General features: G+C 42.4%; 1 protein-coding gene across 7 annotated transcripts in view; it reads right to left on the reverse strand.

Moving 5' to 3' along the window:
* Positions 1–249: 249 nt before the first annotated feature.
* Positions 250–19,012, reverse strand: part of FAM13A (family with sequence similarity 13 member A) — a 363,045-nt gene continuing 344,282 nt past the window's right edge. For all 7 annotated transcript variants that reach the window (XM_078068955.1, XM_078068954.1, XM_078068953.1 and 4 more), the window contains 5 exons: positions 13,340–13,435; positions 11,402–11,485; positions 5,668–5,864; positions 4,981–5,082; positions 250–2,644 (listed from right to left, as the gene is read on the reverse strand). In XM_078068955.1, coding sequence (XP_077925081.1) covers positions 2,518–2,644; positions 4,981–5,082; positions 5,668–5,864; positions 11,402–11,485; positions 13,340–13,435 — 606 coding nt within the window. In that variant the 3' untranslated portion in view covers positions 250–2,517. The remainder of the gene's footprint in view (positions 2,645–4,980; positions 5,083–5,667; positions 5,865–11,401; positions 11,486–13,339; positions 13,436–19,012) is intronic.

A 19,012-nucleotide genomic window follows, 5' to 3' on the forward strand; every position in this document is an offset into this window, starting at 1 on the left:
CAAAGGAAAAACCCCAGTCCAGAGTATTCTGTGTGAAGCCAATTAAGATGCTGCCTCTAGGGCCCCAAGACCCTGGGCTGCAGAAATGGTTGCTGTGGAAACAAATTTGCCTCAGCATTTCTGGCAGCGCTGGAACCTACCGCCATGGCTTCAAATAGGATCGAGTGTAAACAGGGCTTTTCTGCCCTTAATCTGGGCGCCATTCTGTGAAGTTAATATAGATGAGAAATTACAAAGGAGAACACGACATTCCATACGCAGTTTATTTGACTGTAACTTGGTGTTTTCTTTTATTCAATCATACAAATTGGAATGGGGAGTCCTGGATAAATCTTTTACTTAATTTACCTTTGGCAGAAACAATAGATTTCAAACATTTAGTAGCTCCTCATTTATATAGCATTTTTTCTTTTAAAATTCTGTAGCATATTAGTATTTTCAAAACAATACTCTTAAACAGATGTGCTTTAAAGGTTAACTGGTAATGATTTGATATTATAGCTTATTTAAGAGAATAATTACTCAAAAAAGACAGACTAGACATGTATTTCTTTTACAAAATACAATTTTTGGTCATGTGAATGATTCATGTTCAGATTTCAAAAATAGAAAACATCCTAAAGTGCTTCATTTTATTTATAATATAACTCCTCGAAATTATAGTGATCTGCAATGTAAACAGTAGAGCAAAGAATACCAAACTATATATTCATGTACATTTAAATTTGTAGGATTATGTACCGTCTTTAAATGTGTGGATTAACACAGGGGACTTCCAACACACAGCTCATGCTTCTATATGATTATTTTTAAGAGCAAACTTAAAGGTATTCTTTTCCCCCGACTCCCGACTTAAAACAATTTCCAACTGACAGCTTCTGCCTCACTTCAGCCATGGAAAACACTGCTAGAAATCCAATCTGGCCAGTTTCTCAAGAACCCATTTCAAAACTGGCAACTGGTCAGTAGAGTTTAACGTTCTCTTTCTTTTCCTCTTCTTATCAAACCAAACAAAATGGTACCCTTTAAGAAGGCAACTCTCAAAACCTATGGGAGGGCAGCCTTGCTCTCTTGCTCATCCTGCGACAGTATCTTCAAAAGGCAGAGCCTGCCGAGATGTTCTCTCTTGGCAGCCGGTGGCTGGTGTGCAGACACTTGAGCTGCATCCCACAAAGCGCAAACCCACAAAGCTCCACCCCACAAAGTGCCAACATAGGCCTTGGACGGACAGGCAGAGACAGAATTCACTTTCCTCGATGTAGACACAGAGGTGAAAAAGTAACAACAAATCACAAGGGGACATCAGCACAGTAAAGAGATGAATGATTTGGTGTTTTAAATTCCCTGGTCTTCCCAAAAGGTCTAATATAGACAGCTTTGTGACACAGTCTCTGAAAAAATAATCCTAAGTGACCCCACACCATTATTTTTCTCTTTATACATGATCTTGAAAATAGTGTGATTTAGATACCACCTTGGACTGAGTTCCGAGGGCTACATTTACCTCTCAGTGAGGGGATTTAGTGCGGGTTTACTTTAAAAAAAAAAAAAACTTTAAACTCTGGTAAGTACTCAGAAGGCTTAGAACACAGGCTCGCTCTCTCTCTCTCATGATCCTCAACACTTAAGCTAAGAATTAAGCAAGATCCTTTATGTTTGGCTAGAGCCAAAATGAAACCAAGCCCCAAACAGGACGCCATAGCATACTGGTCTTGCTTAGTGTTGGATGCGAAAATCTGAGACTGATCAAGTGCAATCCATGTTCAGGAAGGAATTTTCCAGGCTCTTCACCCTGTTGCCTGATTTAAAAATCAGCATGAATACAGCTATATTCCCTCTGTCCTCTGCAGATGATCCAGTCCTGGTCAAGAATCAAAATTCTTCGTCAGCCGAGGAAGTCTTGAAGCAACACACCATCAAGCAGGTGATTGCGCCGCCGTGCTGGGCAGACGCAGCTTCCGTCTACCTGAGAACTGAAGGGGGACAATTCGCGCGAGTGAGGAAAGGTCACGAGAATGGCCAAGGCAGCAAACAGGGCTCCGACGCACGTTCCCACTTTACTGGGTGCAAAGAGAACTCGGACCTGCGTAGCAAGTTCGCTCTCCAGAGGGAAGTCCTGAGCTGGGTCGTATCCCAGTTAGACATGTTTCTCAGTCATCCAGGGAAGAACAGTGTGTATTCTCTGTAGATGAGTGTCTCTCCGTGTAGTGATTCATCACTGCCAGTGTTAGTGAAGCTTCCCCTAGTGTCTACGTGCGCCTGTGGGATCTTGACTTCCCCTTACAAAATTCTTAAATCAAAGCAGGTTGCCCTCTTCCATCCAGGCAGTTTCTGAGGCCGGCGCTGGAAACTGGAGCGGATCCCACAGGCCCGGAGGCAGAAGGGCTACGTGCTCTGCAGGTCCAGCTCCATGCTGCCTTCCAGTTGGTGCAGAGCTGCTCCTTACTAGGGGAGGCAGCTGGTCAGTTCAGCCTGCGCCTTCAGCAGCCCCCTCTGCTCGGGCTGGGGCTGCCCCCCTCACACGGACTTGGAATCAGTGTCTCTCTTGCTGATGAGCACCTCCAAGAGCCTTAGTTTTGCCTTTATGTGCTTATATTCATTGTATTCTTCAGCCATGGGAGTGCGGTCTTCCTTCTGGACATTTCTAATGGAAACAAAGGGAAAGGGGACTGAGGATCATTGGCTGTCTCTCCTAGATGATACTGCTCATCAGGTGAATTATCATGTAGAAACTCTGCAGTTTATCAGCCTGCAGAATTGGTGTTCCCAAGTGTCACTTGGTATCAAGACTGAAGCTGGGTTAGAAAAGCAGTGAAAGATCGCTTCCCCCCAAAAGTACCACACAACTGAATTTTTAGAGTTAATGTGGCATCCTGTAGAATGGTATGAAGGACTAAAAACTGTAGACGTTTTTTTCTCTCTGCTGCTGGTATGTATGAATGCACATTAAGAGTCTCTATAGACTGAAATCCTTTATTTACTCTTAATGCCTTTTCACTTTTATATATTTCATCTAATGAACCATTAAGTTTCTAATTAGCAATTGGCATACCCATAATTTATAGGTTTAAAAAAACAGAGTTAATATCCTACTTACTATAAAATTAGTCTTGGAATTCAGCAATTGGATCACATAATACTAATAAGCCTTTATAGCTTACTGAGTCATTTTATATGCATACTTTTTATATGTGCAAGTATTAATCAAGGGCTTATTACAGGTCAAGCACTGTGCTAAGTACTCTGTCCCCATGGCCTGGTATAACCCTCACGAGGATGTGATGAAATGGTGTTACTGTCTACATTCTCAACCACTGTGCAGTGCAGTCCTGCTTCTCATTTCACTTTGAAATGAGCATATCAAACATGCAAATACCAGGCTTCCTTTTCTTCTTATTAAAGAGAAAATATAGGAAAGGAGATAGCATGGGGCTTATTTAATTTTGTTCAATGAACTAAAAAACAGATTTTATTCATGCCCCGCCTTGTTCAAGTAAAGGGTGCTAGATGGCTTCTCAGTGCAGGGCAGTGAAGGGAAGAGCAATCTGATAGTTGCCCTCGCCCTGCTCTTCAAGGGACTTCACTCTCCTCAGATATGAAATAAGGGGACCAGATTTAATGATGTCTGAAGTCAGAGTCTTAAACTTGTATCATGAGGCACTTGGCTGACTCAGTTGGAAGAGCATGTGACTCTTGATCTCGGGGTCGTGAGTTTGAGCCCCATGTTGGGTGTAGAGATTACTTAAATAAATAAAAACTTAAAAAAAAAACAAAAAACCCAACCTTGCATAATGATTATAAATTCCCATCAGATATCCTTTCTTAAAACTTGTGAAGTTTACATCATTTTATATAGTTCCTCATGTACAAGATATCTGTGCATAAAGTGACTATAATTATACAGAAAAAAGATAGACAAACCAAGAATATGTTTAGAAAGAAGAATGGACTAGAACAGACATTAATCCTGGTTTGTCTTTGGTTATTATTCTTATTTTGCATATTATTTCTCTTGTCTGCCTATTGATATTTTCTAAATAGCCTATAATGCATGGAGAAAGAAAAGCAAATATGCAGGTATAAAAATTCATAAATCTTAAGAAAGTCACTATAAGAGAGATCCACATTAGGGATGCTAAAAAATAAATTTATATACTAATTGAAATAAACTGGAACACAACACATTTTAAATGCCAAAGTTAATGTTTATGGTGCTTTTATTTCCCAATACTTTTGAGAAGTATGAAAAGGGGATCTTTTAAAGAGAAACTATATTTACACCATTTAAATAATTTGGATTAAAATAAAATTATTTTGAAGTGTTAAAACTTAACTCCAACGTAAGAGATGCAAATCTCTTCCCTGTCCTGCCCTTGGCTCACGCTGCAAACTGGTATGAACTGTGTGCGGTCACCAGCAAACAGGGGATGCTTGCTGTTCCTTAGCATGATGTTCTACGAGGTTGATTACCTCCTGTCTTGAAACTCACTCGAGAAAGGCACCCTGTCAGTCTTGTGGACTTACTGCTTCTTGCACATTTTTCATTCAAACTTGACAACGATCACCTTTGCTTTTAAAATAAGCCTAAAAACACCAAGATTTAAAGTTGCCCTTTCCTTATTTCTCCTTCTAGCCTATTAAGACAACTCCCCCACCCCAAACCAAAACCAAAAAGCAGTGCTATCGGCTGGAAACATAGCTTCAAGCTGCTCATTTGAGATTACAATTTGAGGTGACAGGTTAGTTGTATAAATGTTAGCTGAATTTACATCAGTCTTGGAGACTATCCCCGGAGCATTTCTTGCTGAAGGACCACACAAACCTCCCCATCCCACAGTGAACCTCCAAGGGACTAGGCTACAGGCAGGCAGGATGCAGAGGGCTTCCCACTTGGGAGGCACTGCAAAGATCTGATAGGAAAAAAAGAGAGGTGTGTGTGTGTGGAGGGGCAGGAGTTAGGGCAAAGAAAACAGGCGCTACCTTCCATTTTGTCTGAAAAAATTGTCTTCAAAATCACGCAGTTTCTTTCGAATCCTTTTCTTTTCTTCTCTCATTTCCTGAAGGTGTTCCAAGAGTTCTGGTCTGAGAAGGGAAGAAAAATTTTAAGAAAATTGGGTTAAATCGAATTGTTATAAATACAATGAATGTGCAACTCGACAGGGGTTGTGGAGACAGTGGGAAGCGTGTAAACGCAAGAGCTGTTGAGGGAGCTGAGGGACAGGAGAAATGGAGGTTTTCCATCCTCTGAATGCCAACCGTCCCGACGACGGGTACAGCTCCCGGGGCTCCTGCAAAGCACCTGCTACTTATGAATCCTTAGGGCTTGTGGAATCCCATGGCACTTTATCGTATTTTGCTTTGAAAGGAAGAGGACATCAGAGCTTGGTACGTGTTAAATGAAGCACTGTGGAGTACAGAACCACTCAGTGCCATCGTAGAGACCTGGCTATTCCTGCGAGATCTCATGTGCTCCCTCCAGTAACGGGATGGAGAATACAAAACACGGAGCCAGAAGCCAAAAAAAAAAGTCACTGTTCTATCCACACGGATGTCCCCCAGCTAAGTCACCTGTGTTCTGCCAGACAACTGATTTAAATAGAAAGGCTAAAATATTTAAGAATGGTATTTTCACCAAAACATTTCACCACCACCGCCGAAATGACCTACATTGAAGCAGCGTGGAGGTTGGAGAGCCCAGTGTCCTGGCTGCATTTTGACGGGATTTTATCATCCATTGGGGAAATAAACCCATCAGCATCATCTTCAAATTGGTCCAGGAAGCAGCGGGCACTGAAATCAGTCTTCAGAGTGACCGTGAAGTCCGGCTTCATGTTGCCATCGTCCTCCGAACCCTCGTCTTCTTCCTGGAGATGCACAGCAACCCCGATACAAACCCAGTTACTTTTCCTGGCACTCTTACATTGTAAGTATCAGGTAATGGTCACTTAATTATCCAGACACCATATGATTTCTTCTGTATCTACACTTAGCAACACATATGTATGTTATATCGATATCTAATTGAATATCTATATGAACACGGTAAATAACACCAACACTAAACACAGCTACTCAGTGGGGGCAAAAACTATAACACCATAAAAAAATTTATGTATAGCACAATGAACAATTGTCAAGACTGAGGGTATGAAGGAACCACCGTTATAATTTATACCCGAAATCAACTGAATCCCAGAAGAATCTCAATATTCCCAGCTCTGGGATAATACATAACAAAATCCACTACCAGCCATCAGCACTTTAGGGATTCCATTAGTTGTGGACCTCGGAAAATATTTTTTATTAAGCTGTCAACATCTTCAGAAATTGAACAATACAGCCTTTCTATTTAAGAGTTATGATTATAAAATATTTTGTGGTTCCTGATGCACAGAATTTTAGGAAGTTTTGAGAGGATCAAAACATTTATGTTCCCATGATTGGAATCCTAACACTCTTTTAAGTTTTTTTTTAAGGAATTTCCAAGGGCCACGGCTGTATTTTTCAGCATCCAAGATTCTAAGAAAAGCATGATATTTTCTGTCTGTCTTGGCAATGCAATTAGAAAAACAATGAAGTCAAATTAGAGTTTCTTAGTGCCAATTTAAGTCTAAGGATGAAATCGTATCGGTCTGAATGGAAGATTTTATTTTTTAATTTTTTTAAAGATTTTATTTATTTGACAGAGAGAGACACAGCGAGAGAGGGAACACAAGCCAGGGGAGTGGGAGAGGGAGAAGCAGGCTTCCCATGGAGCAGGAAGCCCGATGCGGGGCTCGATCCCAGGACCCTGGGATCATGACCTGAGCCGAAGGCAGCCGCCCAACCGACTGAGCCACCCAGGCGCCCCTGAATGGAAGATTTTAAAAGAAGCAATTTACTGCTAAGATGTACAGTCAGATCAGACGAGAATATCCTAATAACTGAAAAATTTAAAAAGTGGTTCAGAGCACAGCTACATGAACAGCAGCAAGTATAGTGTCAGCTGAAGTGCTTCCAGCGCCCAGGCGGCAAGTTAGTCTCAGGAGGCAGGTGCAGGTACCACTGGTGGTCAAGGTCCGAATGCGCAAACTGCCTGCGGGGGGGTTTCTCACCATAAAGTGTGCTCTGTTTATAATGGTGCCTCTGACGAGAGATAATGTGGATAAACAAATAAACAAGCAGGCAAGACAAAACAAAGGACCAGTACAAAACTATGATGAAGGCATGAAGATAAAATTGGTAAAAACTAGGTGGCTTTTCCAGATCCTCTCTGCTGTGACTTCAGATCTTCTGTCTCTTTGCTTGGAATAAATGCCTCATGGTTAATTTTTAAAAATTGAAATTATTAAAGACATTTTTAAATGTATAGAGTAAAAGTGACTTTTAAATCAGTAATTTAGAAGTTTCTCTCTCTCTCTTTTTTTTTTTGGTAAAAGGAAGTAACAGTTCCCACCCTCTGCAGTTTTTAGAAGGATTGCTTGAGATAAGGTGTGTACCTGAGAGATGCTCCAGATCAACCTTCTGCCCCCCCATTCCTGCCCCGCCCCCCGGATGAGGAAGACCAGGTGGAACCACCTGACCATAAAGTCCGTGGAGGCAGGGATTTGGGCCTGTCTGTCCACTGCTGTCCCCAGAGCTTAGCATGCCTGCATATAGGAGGTGCTTAATTAACATCTGTCAAACAGTCCAGTAATACAGCTTTAAAAGAAAAATACAGATTACTAGAAGAGAGTATTACATCCCAAGACAGATAAGAAATAAAGTCAGGTGTCTAGGCCTAATCAGTTACATGCCAAGGTCTTAAGGGAACTTAAAAATGTGAGAATGTGTCTTGCCCATAGTGAGAACTCAATGTATTTAAAGATGAGGCTAAACAAAACTATTCTCAGCAAGTGGTAAAAAGTCATAGGAAAAAAAAAAAAGAAATGATAAACTATATCTTCAAATTATATGACCATCAAGTTGTTGTGGATATTGGGTAGATTCTAGAAGGAATGAACACATAGATAATACATGAACAATTGAAAAAGAGTCCATGATCAACAGTGGATCCCTTAAAACAAATGATGGAAACGAACCATTTTTCCTTTTTTGATAGGACTGGCATAATATCTGGATTTCAACAATTAATGAGGGGAGCTGATCTATGAAAGGAAGCTGATGGGGCACCTGGCTGTCTTAGTTGGAACATGTGACTCTTGGTCTCGGAGTTTTGAGTTCAAGCCCCATGTTCGATGTAGAGATTACTTAAAAAATAAAATCTTCAAACAAACAAAAGAAAAGAAAGCTGATTGTGAAAATCTGTGCGGAGTGATGATGCAATAGTGATGTGAATCTGAAGGGGAGTCTACAGCAGGTTCTTTACCTGACCCAGCCTTACTCAATATTTATCAATCACTTGGATAAAAGACACAAAAGTCATATTCACAAAATGCACAGATCATACAAAGTAGGCATGGATATTTGGTATGTTGGAATACAAAAATCTAGATTTCATCAATTTCACGGGGCTGGAATAGAAGTGTGACAAAAAATTCCAGGTCCTACAATTTAGGTTAGAAAAAATAGTTGGACATAGACGACAAGCAATCCACGGAAAGGGAAGCGAGGGGTTGCATCAGTCAGCAGTGAGATGGGACCATGGGGAGTGGCTCTCACCCGGGGGTGATGCTGGCCCTAGCAGACCTGGCAAGGTCTGGAGACAGGTTTGGTCACCACAGCTGGGAAGGGGGTGGCTGTCGGGCACTACGGGCATCCAGTGGCCAGAGGCCCCCAACGACAGCAAGCTGTCTGGCCCAAGATGTCTACAGCGTGGAAGCTGGACATGTGCTGCCCTAGAAAGAGAACAGTGAACTCACAACACGTAGACAGTCACGTAGGCACAGACTTGTCGAACAAAGGGCCCTGGCCGTCCAGATAAAGATCAGGACCAGTCCTTGGTCCACTATCTACCTTGCTGGTGAAGTCCTCTCTGGGTATCAGTGTATCAGAGGGATATAGACAAACTGGTGTGATTAGAGCAGAACCATGAGGTTGCTGGAAGGTCTGGGACCAATATCACATGAGGAATAGGAAGAAGAACTTGGAGAACAAACTTCCACAGGCCGTGGGTGAGAGTGGACAGGGCAGGTGACTGTAAAGGTATGAAGGGCTCTCAAGGAAGCAGCAGTTACGCTCACTCCATGTTGTTCCAAGAGGCAACACTAAGCCTATTATGTAGAAAGCAATACATCAGTAATAACTATGAATATTGTAATTTTTATCTTTATACTTATCAAACTTATACATTCTGAAACTGCATATTATGTAATTATTATTGTCTCTTAGTATTCTCATGATAATGATAAAACTAGTAATATAAGTTTTTAGTTCCTATTGATGCTTAGCCCATGGAATGAGTGACCTTCTCCATTGCCGTAAGCTTTTCAAGCTTGAGGATAGAATCACTTCTTAAAGGGATAGTGTCTCTATTCTGTCAGGTAAGTTCTAAAGGAAATTCTTAGGTTGGATAGGAGAATTGACTAGACTATCTCTAGGATTTGGGGGATGGAAGTTCTAGGGCTTCAGAACCTGAGCTGGTTCTATTTCACACACAGCTGGTTTCCTACCATAAGCATTTAAAACCATGGATGGCTTTTAAGGAAACCACCTTGATACAATCTTTTGATCTGTACCCACATCAAGTTCTAAATTGTATCAGAATTGCCAAGAATTAGTACAGTCCAAACACATGCTAATAAGCCCAGCCAGTTGGAATAAAATGAACTAAAAGACAACACTGTTTACAAAAGCAATGTAAGCATTGCAAAATTATCTGAAATTTTGACCACCACGCGGGCCAGAAGAAGAGCCATGGCCAAAATATACTTGTGAAGAAAATAAACTGAGCCGAACAAGAAGATTTGGAAGAATGCCCTCTTTTAAAAAGTGCATCATTAAATATATCTTCCATTCGTTTAATGAGGCAATTATTTATTGTCATATTTTGGATGTGTTAAAGAACACATTTTTATCTAGTAACAGTTCTATTGCATGCTTCTAAGAGAAATGCTCATTTTCAATACACACAATTGCCCAAATTTCTTCAATTACGGTGACTTCATTCTCATGTGAAATTACCAGCCAGACAAAATTTGTCTTCTTTCATCAACATCCAGTCTTATTATAAGAAAATAGCTCCAATTTTCAAAATATAATAGAGCATATTTGCCTAATTGTTATGTCTAGAGCATTTTTATAAAACAAGTTCTAGGTAAAATAATACGAATAGTGAGCATAATCATTGCCTAATACCTTAAAATTAGGTATATGAAATATTGAAGGCCCCTAAGAACTAAGAAAAGGACAAGAATAAATAGGATCGAAGACCAGTCACAGTGATGAGGACCAGGCAGGACAATGGAGCGGTCCCCAACTGGTGTCCCTCGTGGGAACGAGGCCCTCGTGTTCTGCGATACCATTCCTAGCTACAGTAGATAAATGCCACCCCAGGCTTCGGGCTTTCCCAGAAATATGAGAAGTGAAACTCCAATTGCTAACAAACAATCACTGATTTAAAAAAAAAAAAAAAAGAATCTGATTTTTCATTTCTAGAGCCCTGTAGAAGGCAGTCCAGTTCATTCAGTCGTCTAGAAACAAAACTGTGAAAGAGGCTGATGGTGGTCCAGGCCAGGTAGGTCCCTACAGAGACACGCAGACCTGGGAGCAGAGTCTACTTCCCACTCGAACAAAAGTGGCCACCGAGGACAAGGATTACCTGTATAAAACCCATAATTACTACTGCGGTAAAAAACCAGAGCATTGATTCCAGCGGCTGCTGGCGACGGCACTGTATTCACAGCTCAGGAGCAGGTTATTAACTTAGCCCTGAGGGGAAAGGCAAAAGGCAGGAGGAGTGGGTGAGACTGCACCAGCAAATCAGGCAAAGACAAGGAAGATACCGGGCTGCAAAATGATAGTTTTTTTGTTGTGTGCTATCTAGATTGCCTTTGTTAATGCCGGGCTTTCTAGAAACTCAGTAAATAAGATTTTTGGGAAAGTTACCCAATGAGTTCATTGAAAAAGATTCTGGAATACAGAAAATTCATCCCAAACAGAGGAAAACAAACAAAAAATATTGTGAACCACCCCCACCCCCGCCCAAATCCCTGAAAGCAAAATGAAAACAAAACAAACAACAAGTAACAAAAAAGCAGGGGAATGAGAAGAAACTCAGGAGATCAGCTCGGCCCTCGTATCAGTAAGAGGGGACCGTTGGTGGTTGGTTAGGAGCAGCTGATGATTTTGAGGAAACAGCACGGGAAACCAGCACCCGGGCCCCAGCGCCGCGCCCCCCCCCCCACCTGCATCCACAGGAGTAGGGGAGGCGGGGAGAGAATGGAAGCCAATTTGGGAGAGGTTGGCGGCGGGAGGTTTTCACCTTTATCTCCTTGAAGAAGGAAGCCGTTTCGCCCTCGATAATTGGCTGCAGCAAAGGGCTTCTCCGCTTGCTGGAGGGCGATCCCTGTGACAGGTGTGGACAAGGTGGTTACATCGTGAACCCCTCTCCCTTGCCCTCCAGGCCTCTGCCTCCTCCAATGCCCGAGGATTCATCACTGACTTTGAACTATATACCCTAGCCCCTCCCCGCCAAACACTCCCAGGAAAACCAGGGGCAACCAAAGTTCTCGTCCGACGTGCTGCTTCACTCCAGAGCCCACAGCCCCAAGCCAAGGAGGCTGCAGGAGAGCAAGAACAGCACATGAGCACGCCAACCGAACGCAGAAGGAGCCCGAGGAGAGGCACTGGCCTGCCCTGCCCCCCCCCCCCAACCGATGACAGCAGGAACGAGAACCCGGGAACCGCTATAAGCCTCAAGCATAACACCATAAGCTCCTCAGGGGCTTCAGAGGTTGCGTGGCCTCCCTGCTGTAATTCTCCTTATTTAGGAACACTTATTGAGGGGCACTTGGAGCTCGTAACTGGAGAAGGAAAGGATTGCTTAGATTGAATCCTTTCCTTGGTTAGTTTACTAATTTATTCTGTGAAAAATTTCTAGAGAAGTTGCTTTCTTCTAACACACCTGCCTGAAGTCTGGAACCTCCCTCATTCTGAGGGACAGATACACTGTTAAAAGAAATACAAAGATCATATCTTAGAAATAAACAAGGAGGGGCGCCTGACTGGCTCCGTCATTGGAGATGCAGCTCTTGATCTTGGGGTTGTGAGTTTGAGCCTCATGTTAGGTGTAGAGATTGCTTAAAAAAAAAATCTTTTTTTTAAGATTTTATCTATTTATTTGAGAGAGTGAGAGAGCACAAGCAGGGGAACAGCAGAGGGAGCTGCAGAGGGAGAGGGAGAAGCAGACTCCCTCTGAGCAGGGAACATGACGCGGGGCTCCATCCCAGGACCCCGGGATCATGACCTAAGCCGAAGGCAGATGCTTAACTGACTGAGCCACCCAGGCACCCCAAAAAGAAAATTTTTTTTAAAAAAGAAAAGAAAGAAACAAACAAACAAGGAGATTTAAAGCAGGAACCGAAGAGCAGCAGCTAAGATGACATGCATCTTAATAACAACATAAAAGCAAGGCTGTGTCTGTTTATTAGAAAGTTTAAAAGTCAGCAGAGAAAGCCCCCAGTGCTCCCAGAGAGGACAGCACTGGGCCAGAGGCAAAGGCTCCCCCAGGAGGTGAGAGGGCAGTAAGGCTCACTCACAAGCTGGGTGGAAATACTGGAGTACGGGAGGAGGGCGAGTTGGCCAGTGCCTGAAGGCAAGCTGCTGGTCCCTACTCTGGACAAAATCAAAATTCAGAGGCCAGAAGCAGCTATGTGTCAGTCAGATGACGGTGGCCACTGAGAGCAGCCCCACAGACACTAGCCTCCCTCCCTTTTCTTCCACCTTAGCTTCTCGATAGCCTCCAAAGAGAGGCGGCTCTCTGGAGCTCCTTAGAGGATCTCTTCCTGGATAGGATTCCCACCGGGGCTATCCGTCTCTTGGAGGGAGAGAGAAGACTTGGGACCGGACGGGCCTCTGGCCTGGAGGGGCCTGGAGAAAACACAGCCCCGGGGTGCTGGTGCTCCGTCTCCCGAGGAAAGGGTAGGGCAGTGAGCCCAGCACAAGTCAGAGGGGCGGATACGTCAAAGCACGTTGCTCAAAATAAAACAAAACTCTAGCTGCTTCAGATTTGCTCATCTGGGGCAACTGTAGTCTCCGAAGTCTTTGATACATTCTTCATTCACCAAGCTTATGAGCCATAGATTCATGACAGGTTCAACTATTACAGACTACTCCTCAGTGAGAAGGCAGGGTGGGGCTCTGTCAATAGCACCAGGGCCCATCCCACAGGCGGTCAACCGCAGAAAGGCGCTGTACTCACGATGATGGGTATGGTGTTGGCTCGGGACAGGATCTGCTTGACCAGCCGGTATCTGTCATACAGTGGCTTCATTACCTGACGTTCATTCTTGGTCACCTGAAAACAAGAGCATCAGAGCTAAGAAGCTGCCTCTGGTAGTCCCGCTATCAGCTGCTCAAGCATGCTCTGGGCCTGGAGGAAATACAGATGATTCAACTCCACTCTCGCCATTCTTGCAAAACTTATTTAAGCTGATAGTAGTTAGTCAGTGAATGTTTAAAATATCTACTTCAACGGCAGATCTTTGGGAATCACTCCATCAGCAGGATTGCTTTTCTTAAATCAAAGCTATGACCATGACTGGCTCCCTGTTTAAAACTATCCAAAGTGACTTCCTATTTTCCAGATCCAGGAGAGAAGAAAGCATGTATTTTTGTGATAATACTGTGCAGCTCTGTAATCAGATTTTTTTTTTTTTTTAACAAGTCTTTCTCCCCCATGAAATTGTTTTGTTTTTAAGGATAAGATTCTGGCAAACAGTAGGTTTTCGAGAAACATCTGCTGATAGACTGCATGGACGGACTCATGTCCAGTGCCTTAAAATCTGGCAGAATGCTCACAGACGTATAAAGGACTGCGTCTACAGGCAGTGGGGAGGAATCAGGCCCAACTCCCTGGGATTGTACTAGAAGCCCTTCATCATCTGCTGCCTCTTCTCCTTCCTGTCATACCTCAAGCTCCAGAGATAAACCAGGTTGTCTCATACCTCTTTGTCTAGTTCTGTATGCCCTGGAACGGCCTCCTCTCTGCTCCTTGGTTTGGAAGATTGCAGATCATGAGCCACCTCCCCCCATGCAGCCTTCTTCCAACATCCCCCGCTCACACACCTGCTCACACACCTCTGTGTCACCTACTGCAACCTGTGTATACTGCGTAACTTCACACATGCTTTGCTGGCGATGGAATGTGTGAGTCCACTCCAACCTGGTTCCCCATGTGATGTTATCAGGCAGTGGGGGCTTTGGCAGGTGATTAGGTCATGGGGGTGGAGCCCTCATGAACAGGAGTAGTGCTCTTATAGAAGGGCACTACCCCCGAGAGCTCCCTGGCCCCTTCTGCCATGTGAGGACAGTAAGAAAATGGCTGTCTGGGAACCAGGAAAGGGCCCTCACCAGACACTGAATCCATCAGCGCCTTGATCTTGGACTTCCAGCCTCCAGAACTGTGACAAATAAATGTCTGTTGTTTATAAGGCCCTTGTGTATGGTATTTTGTTATAGCAGCCCCAGTAGATGACACATTTTATACTCTATAGTAACTATTTGTTGGCGCATCTGTCTCCTCTTCAACACTGTAAGCTCCTTGAGAGCAGGAGCATGTGTTTTTGTGTCCCTGGAAACTGTTTCAGTGCCTGACATAATGGAAACATTCCACAGTATCTGCGAAGTGAGAGGATATTTCAAACATAAACATGTATGCAAAGTGTATAGGTATGCACACATTTCCCTTCTTTACTTAAATGCCAAAAGAGATGAAGAGTCTTTGTTTCAAGTTTGCGGTTTGTCTTCTGCACTTTATTTCCACTGGGCACATAAGGCAAGAGTTACAGACGTAAGGAAGGGCAAATGGTATTATGGGCCTGTTGGGTCTTCAACTTTGCAGACAACTGTGGGTTATGCACGAATGGATTATTCCTTTGTAACCTTTTATATTTGCCTTTCTCAAAGTGGTCAACAAGTGATCTTTGGACGAACTTCACGTGCCAGGATAGGATACTGCCATTATGCAGAAACATCTTGTGGACTTATTTTCTATGAACAGCAATAATAATAATCTTTTCTATTTCTCCCGAACATCACAATATTGAAAGGCAGATGGCATTTTCCTATGGCTAGCTACCATATCAAAAGGAGTTTTAAAACTGGTATTTCATAGAAGATGACTGTCCAAAATGAAAGGGAACACAGGAATTATTTTACGTCAGAAAGACTGAGGATCAAACCATAGGTGTTACTACTAGACACGCCTACTGCAAAGGCTAACATGAGACAACAGATCGTGTCAAGTGTCAGCAAGAATGCTGAAGAACTGGAACTCTTTCACTGCTGCTTGTGGAACACTCTGGACAACAATTTGGCAGTTGTCCAACTAAAGCTAAGCATGTGACTCCTCAGTTCCGCTCTTAAGTATAAAAAAAACAACAACCAAGTATGGCCGCTAGCTCACCAAAAGACACACCGAATAATGCCCGCAGCAGCACGACCTGTAACAATCATAAACTGGAAACCGCCCGTATGCCCGGCAACAGAACGGGTATGTTGCCCAAACTGAATACTGCACAGCAATGAGGATGAATGGGCCACAGCTACAGGCGACATCATAAATTAATCTCACAAAAAGACAGCCAAGTAAAATAGGCCAGACACTACAGAATATGTACTGTAAGATTCCACTTACGTAAGTTCAGAAATAAGCAAAGAGAATTTACAGCTTTAGAGTCAAGATAACGGTTTTCCTTCATGGAGTGGAGGTCATGGTATTGACTGGAAGGGGACAAGGAGCAGGGCTTCTGGAGGATGAGCAACATTTATTTCTTGGTCTAGATGCTAGTTACCTGGACTCGTTTACTTTGTGAAAGTGCATCAAGATACATATTTACAATTTGCGCTTCTTTCTGTATTTAGGTTTATACTTCAACAAGAGTTCAACAACAGCTGCAGGTAAGTCTGAGGAGTAGAAATGGAGTGGCTTGTATAATCTCACGTGTGAAACGATAAAATTCAGGACTGGAACACATGGAATACCTTTTTAAATACAAAATGTATCCATTAAATGTGTTGCAGATGAGGTTAAGGCACATCCTAATTGTCAACACATGACATGTGGTGAAATATTATTGTGCAAGATAAACAACTGATAGTTTAGTGACCAAAAGACATACGAAAAAAATAATAAGGAGCTAGCATTTCCCCACTGTGGACTCGCATCCTATTATTTGTTGCTTGGCAGAAACATTTTTGGGTTGTAAAAGGAGAGTCTGAATTTTAGAAGATTTGCTAGTAAAACCAGCCAGATGTGGCAAATTTGACAGAAGCCAGTTTCCTCTCTAATTCTTTGTTGAAATTGTCTAGTTGGAGCAGATGAAGAGGATCCTTGGTTTAATTCTTTGGCTTATGACACTGATATTTAGATTTTCTACGAATTGCTCATGTTTTAAATTGATGATCCTCAGGAACTAATCACCTGTGAGTGATTTGATAAAGTCCAGTTTCTGACTCTGGAGAGCTAAACCCATCATAATTCCACCAAAGTTAACACTGGCATTTGATAGAAGTGTCTAAACACCAGAAATATTAAAGATCTTTAAGTCTGAGGGGTGGAAAGAATTAACACTACTTGATTTACACCATAATTATTTTCATGATATATATCTGAAGCCAAAGGCTTGATGATACTAAAAGTTGATACAACTTTCACTCATCATAAAACCACATCACATGCAATTATCGGAACTGGATTTGTTAGTAGAGCCAAAATCTAACCCATAGTTCCATAAACAAAGCAGGGCCTTGGCTGAACTATTAAAAAAAAGGGTGAGCTGATATTAAATGGACCATGGGAAAACTGTTTGGAAGCTGCTGTCTCTTATTCTTGAGTCATTGGCTGCTCGGAGATTCTGTTACTGATGGAAAACAGGCCTTTGAATGAGCCAGTAAAATTCTCTGAGCCTCGATTTCCTGATTGGTAAACTGCAGAATTCATATTAGAAAATCTTTATGATCTATAGTTGCTTGGAAATGACTTTAGGCCAAGCATGTAATACATTGTATTTTCTATTACACTTTCACTCCTCTTGCCTCAAACCTTTACTAAATTTTCATTCAGGTGGTAGCTCTGAATGGTTTTCCAGTGTGTGGGAATAGGGTTATTACTAAGATGTATTTTTGCACACAAGTCAGAACAACATAAAAACCTAGATGCAAACATCTAAAGGGTGAAGGCAGCACCTCCCATTGTCTTTGCTTTTTTTTTTTTAAAAAAAGATTTTATCTATCTATCTATCTATTTATCTATCTATCTATCTATCTATCTATCTAGAGAGAACACACAAGTGGGGGAAGGGAGAGAGGGAGAGACAGAATCTCAAGTAGACTCCACGCTGAGCATGGAGCCCAAAGTGGGGCTCAATCCCAGGACCCTAAGATCATGACTTGAGCAGAAATCAAGAGTCGGACGCTTAACTGACTGAGCCACCCAGGCGCTCCGGTTTTTGTTTTTGATTAAAGAAATCTTCAACGACTGATCTCTTACTATGCTATTTGGTTGCTCTGTAAAGTCTCAGATAATATTTCCAGGTACCAAGGGAACACCAGCCAATAATTAATCCACATTTAAATAGAGGAAAGTCTTGGACACAAATTACAAAGGACCAATTAGACAACCGCATTTGCCTGTCTTTATCTTTTGTGAGGGTTTTTGTCTTAGCCTCGAATAAAACTTCCTTACAGCAACACCCATCCGGACTCTGTTACCTGGACAGTGCCACACAGGTGAAAGAGAAAATGACTGATCCTTTTAATGTGAAGATAAAGATAGAATTAGAACCCTGGAATATCAGAGCTAGAAAAGCCTTATTTTTTCATACGATGAAACAAAGCCCTGGAGAGGGTAATGATTTGCCCCAGGCAATAAATTTGGGTCAAGAACCCAGGTTCACGGACTCCCAGTTCAGTTTTCTTTCCATTCACAAATAAGACATGAAGTAAAGTAGGATCTTAACACAGTGAAGACATACTAGAAATGTCACAATGAAGCATTTTCTTCTAATAGGATCTGACCACGTTGTCTTCTTAATGTAGAGAATTCTGCCTTCCGAGCACAGAGCTCTGCCTAGGTTGAGTTCACAAGACCTCTAGCTATAAACAGTAGCATGGAAGCACCATTTTGTGAGACATTATGCCACAGGCAGACAAGAAACTATACAGCTTCAAAATCTTCTTAGCAAAACAAGTGGTTTGAGTTTGCAAGTGGAGGGGTACTCCTGAGTCATAAAACTACTAGCAGGAGAAGACAAATGAGATGGATTCTTGTAACGACTGCATCTTGGCCCATCGACTCAGAAAGAGGTAACTCTCTCCTCTTTATTATCAGGTAAAAATAATAGACTGGGCAAAGATCAGATCATCCCAAATAGTAGAGAGCCAAAGGGCAGTATTTATTTAAGGCTTCAGAGTTTGCATTTAAATTTGAACAGAGCGTGTTCAGTGTCACGTTAGTTCCCAAGATATTAAAACATAACATGAAAATATCCTGATGAGGAAGAGACTCAGGAAGAAACCAGAAGCTCTGAGCAAGCAACCCATTCCTTCTACGCTCTCATCAAGGAGTGGTCTGTAATATGGTGACCTGCAGTTGTGTGTTGTACTTTCTGTGATCATCTTTCGATGAGCTCTTTAAATGTTGAAAGGACGTGCTTTCTTAATAATTAGTAGGGATTTATGTGCCCCTGTGTAAATGAGTGTGTTTTGTTTTTCATTCACGTGTCACTCTGTGGAGTGCCCTGTTAAAGCAAAACGCCTTGTTTAAAAAATGTACAAGAGCCGCACACAACGGCTTTGGCCTGCGATTCTGACAGTCAGTCGCTCACTGTCCTTTCAAATCAGAATCTGTAGACTCAGCAAAAACCCATGAGCT

Source organism: Halichoerus grypus, chromosome 3, assembly GCF_964656455.1.
Source record: "Halichoerus grypus chromosome 3, mHalGry1.hap1.1, whole genome shotgun sequence".
Classification (NCBI taxonomy): Eukaryota; Metazoa; Chordata; class Mammalia; order Carnivora; family Phocidae; genus Halichoerus; species Halichoerus grypus.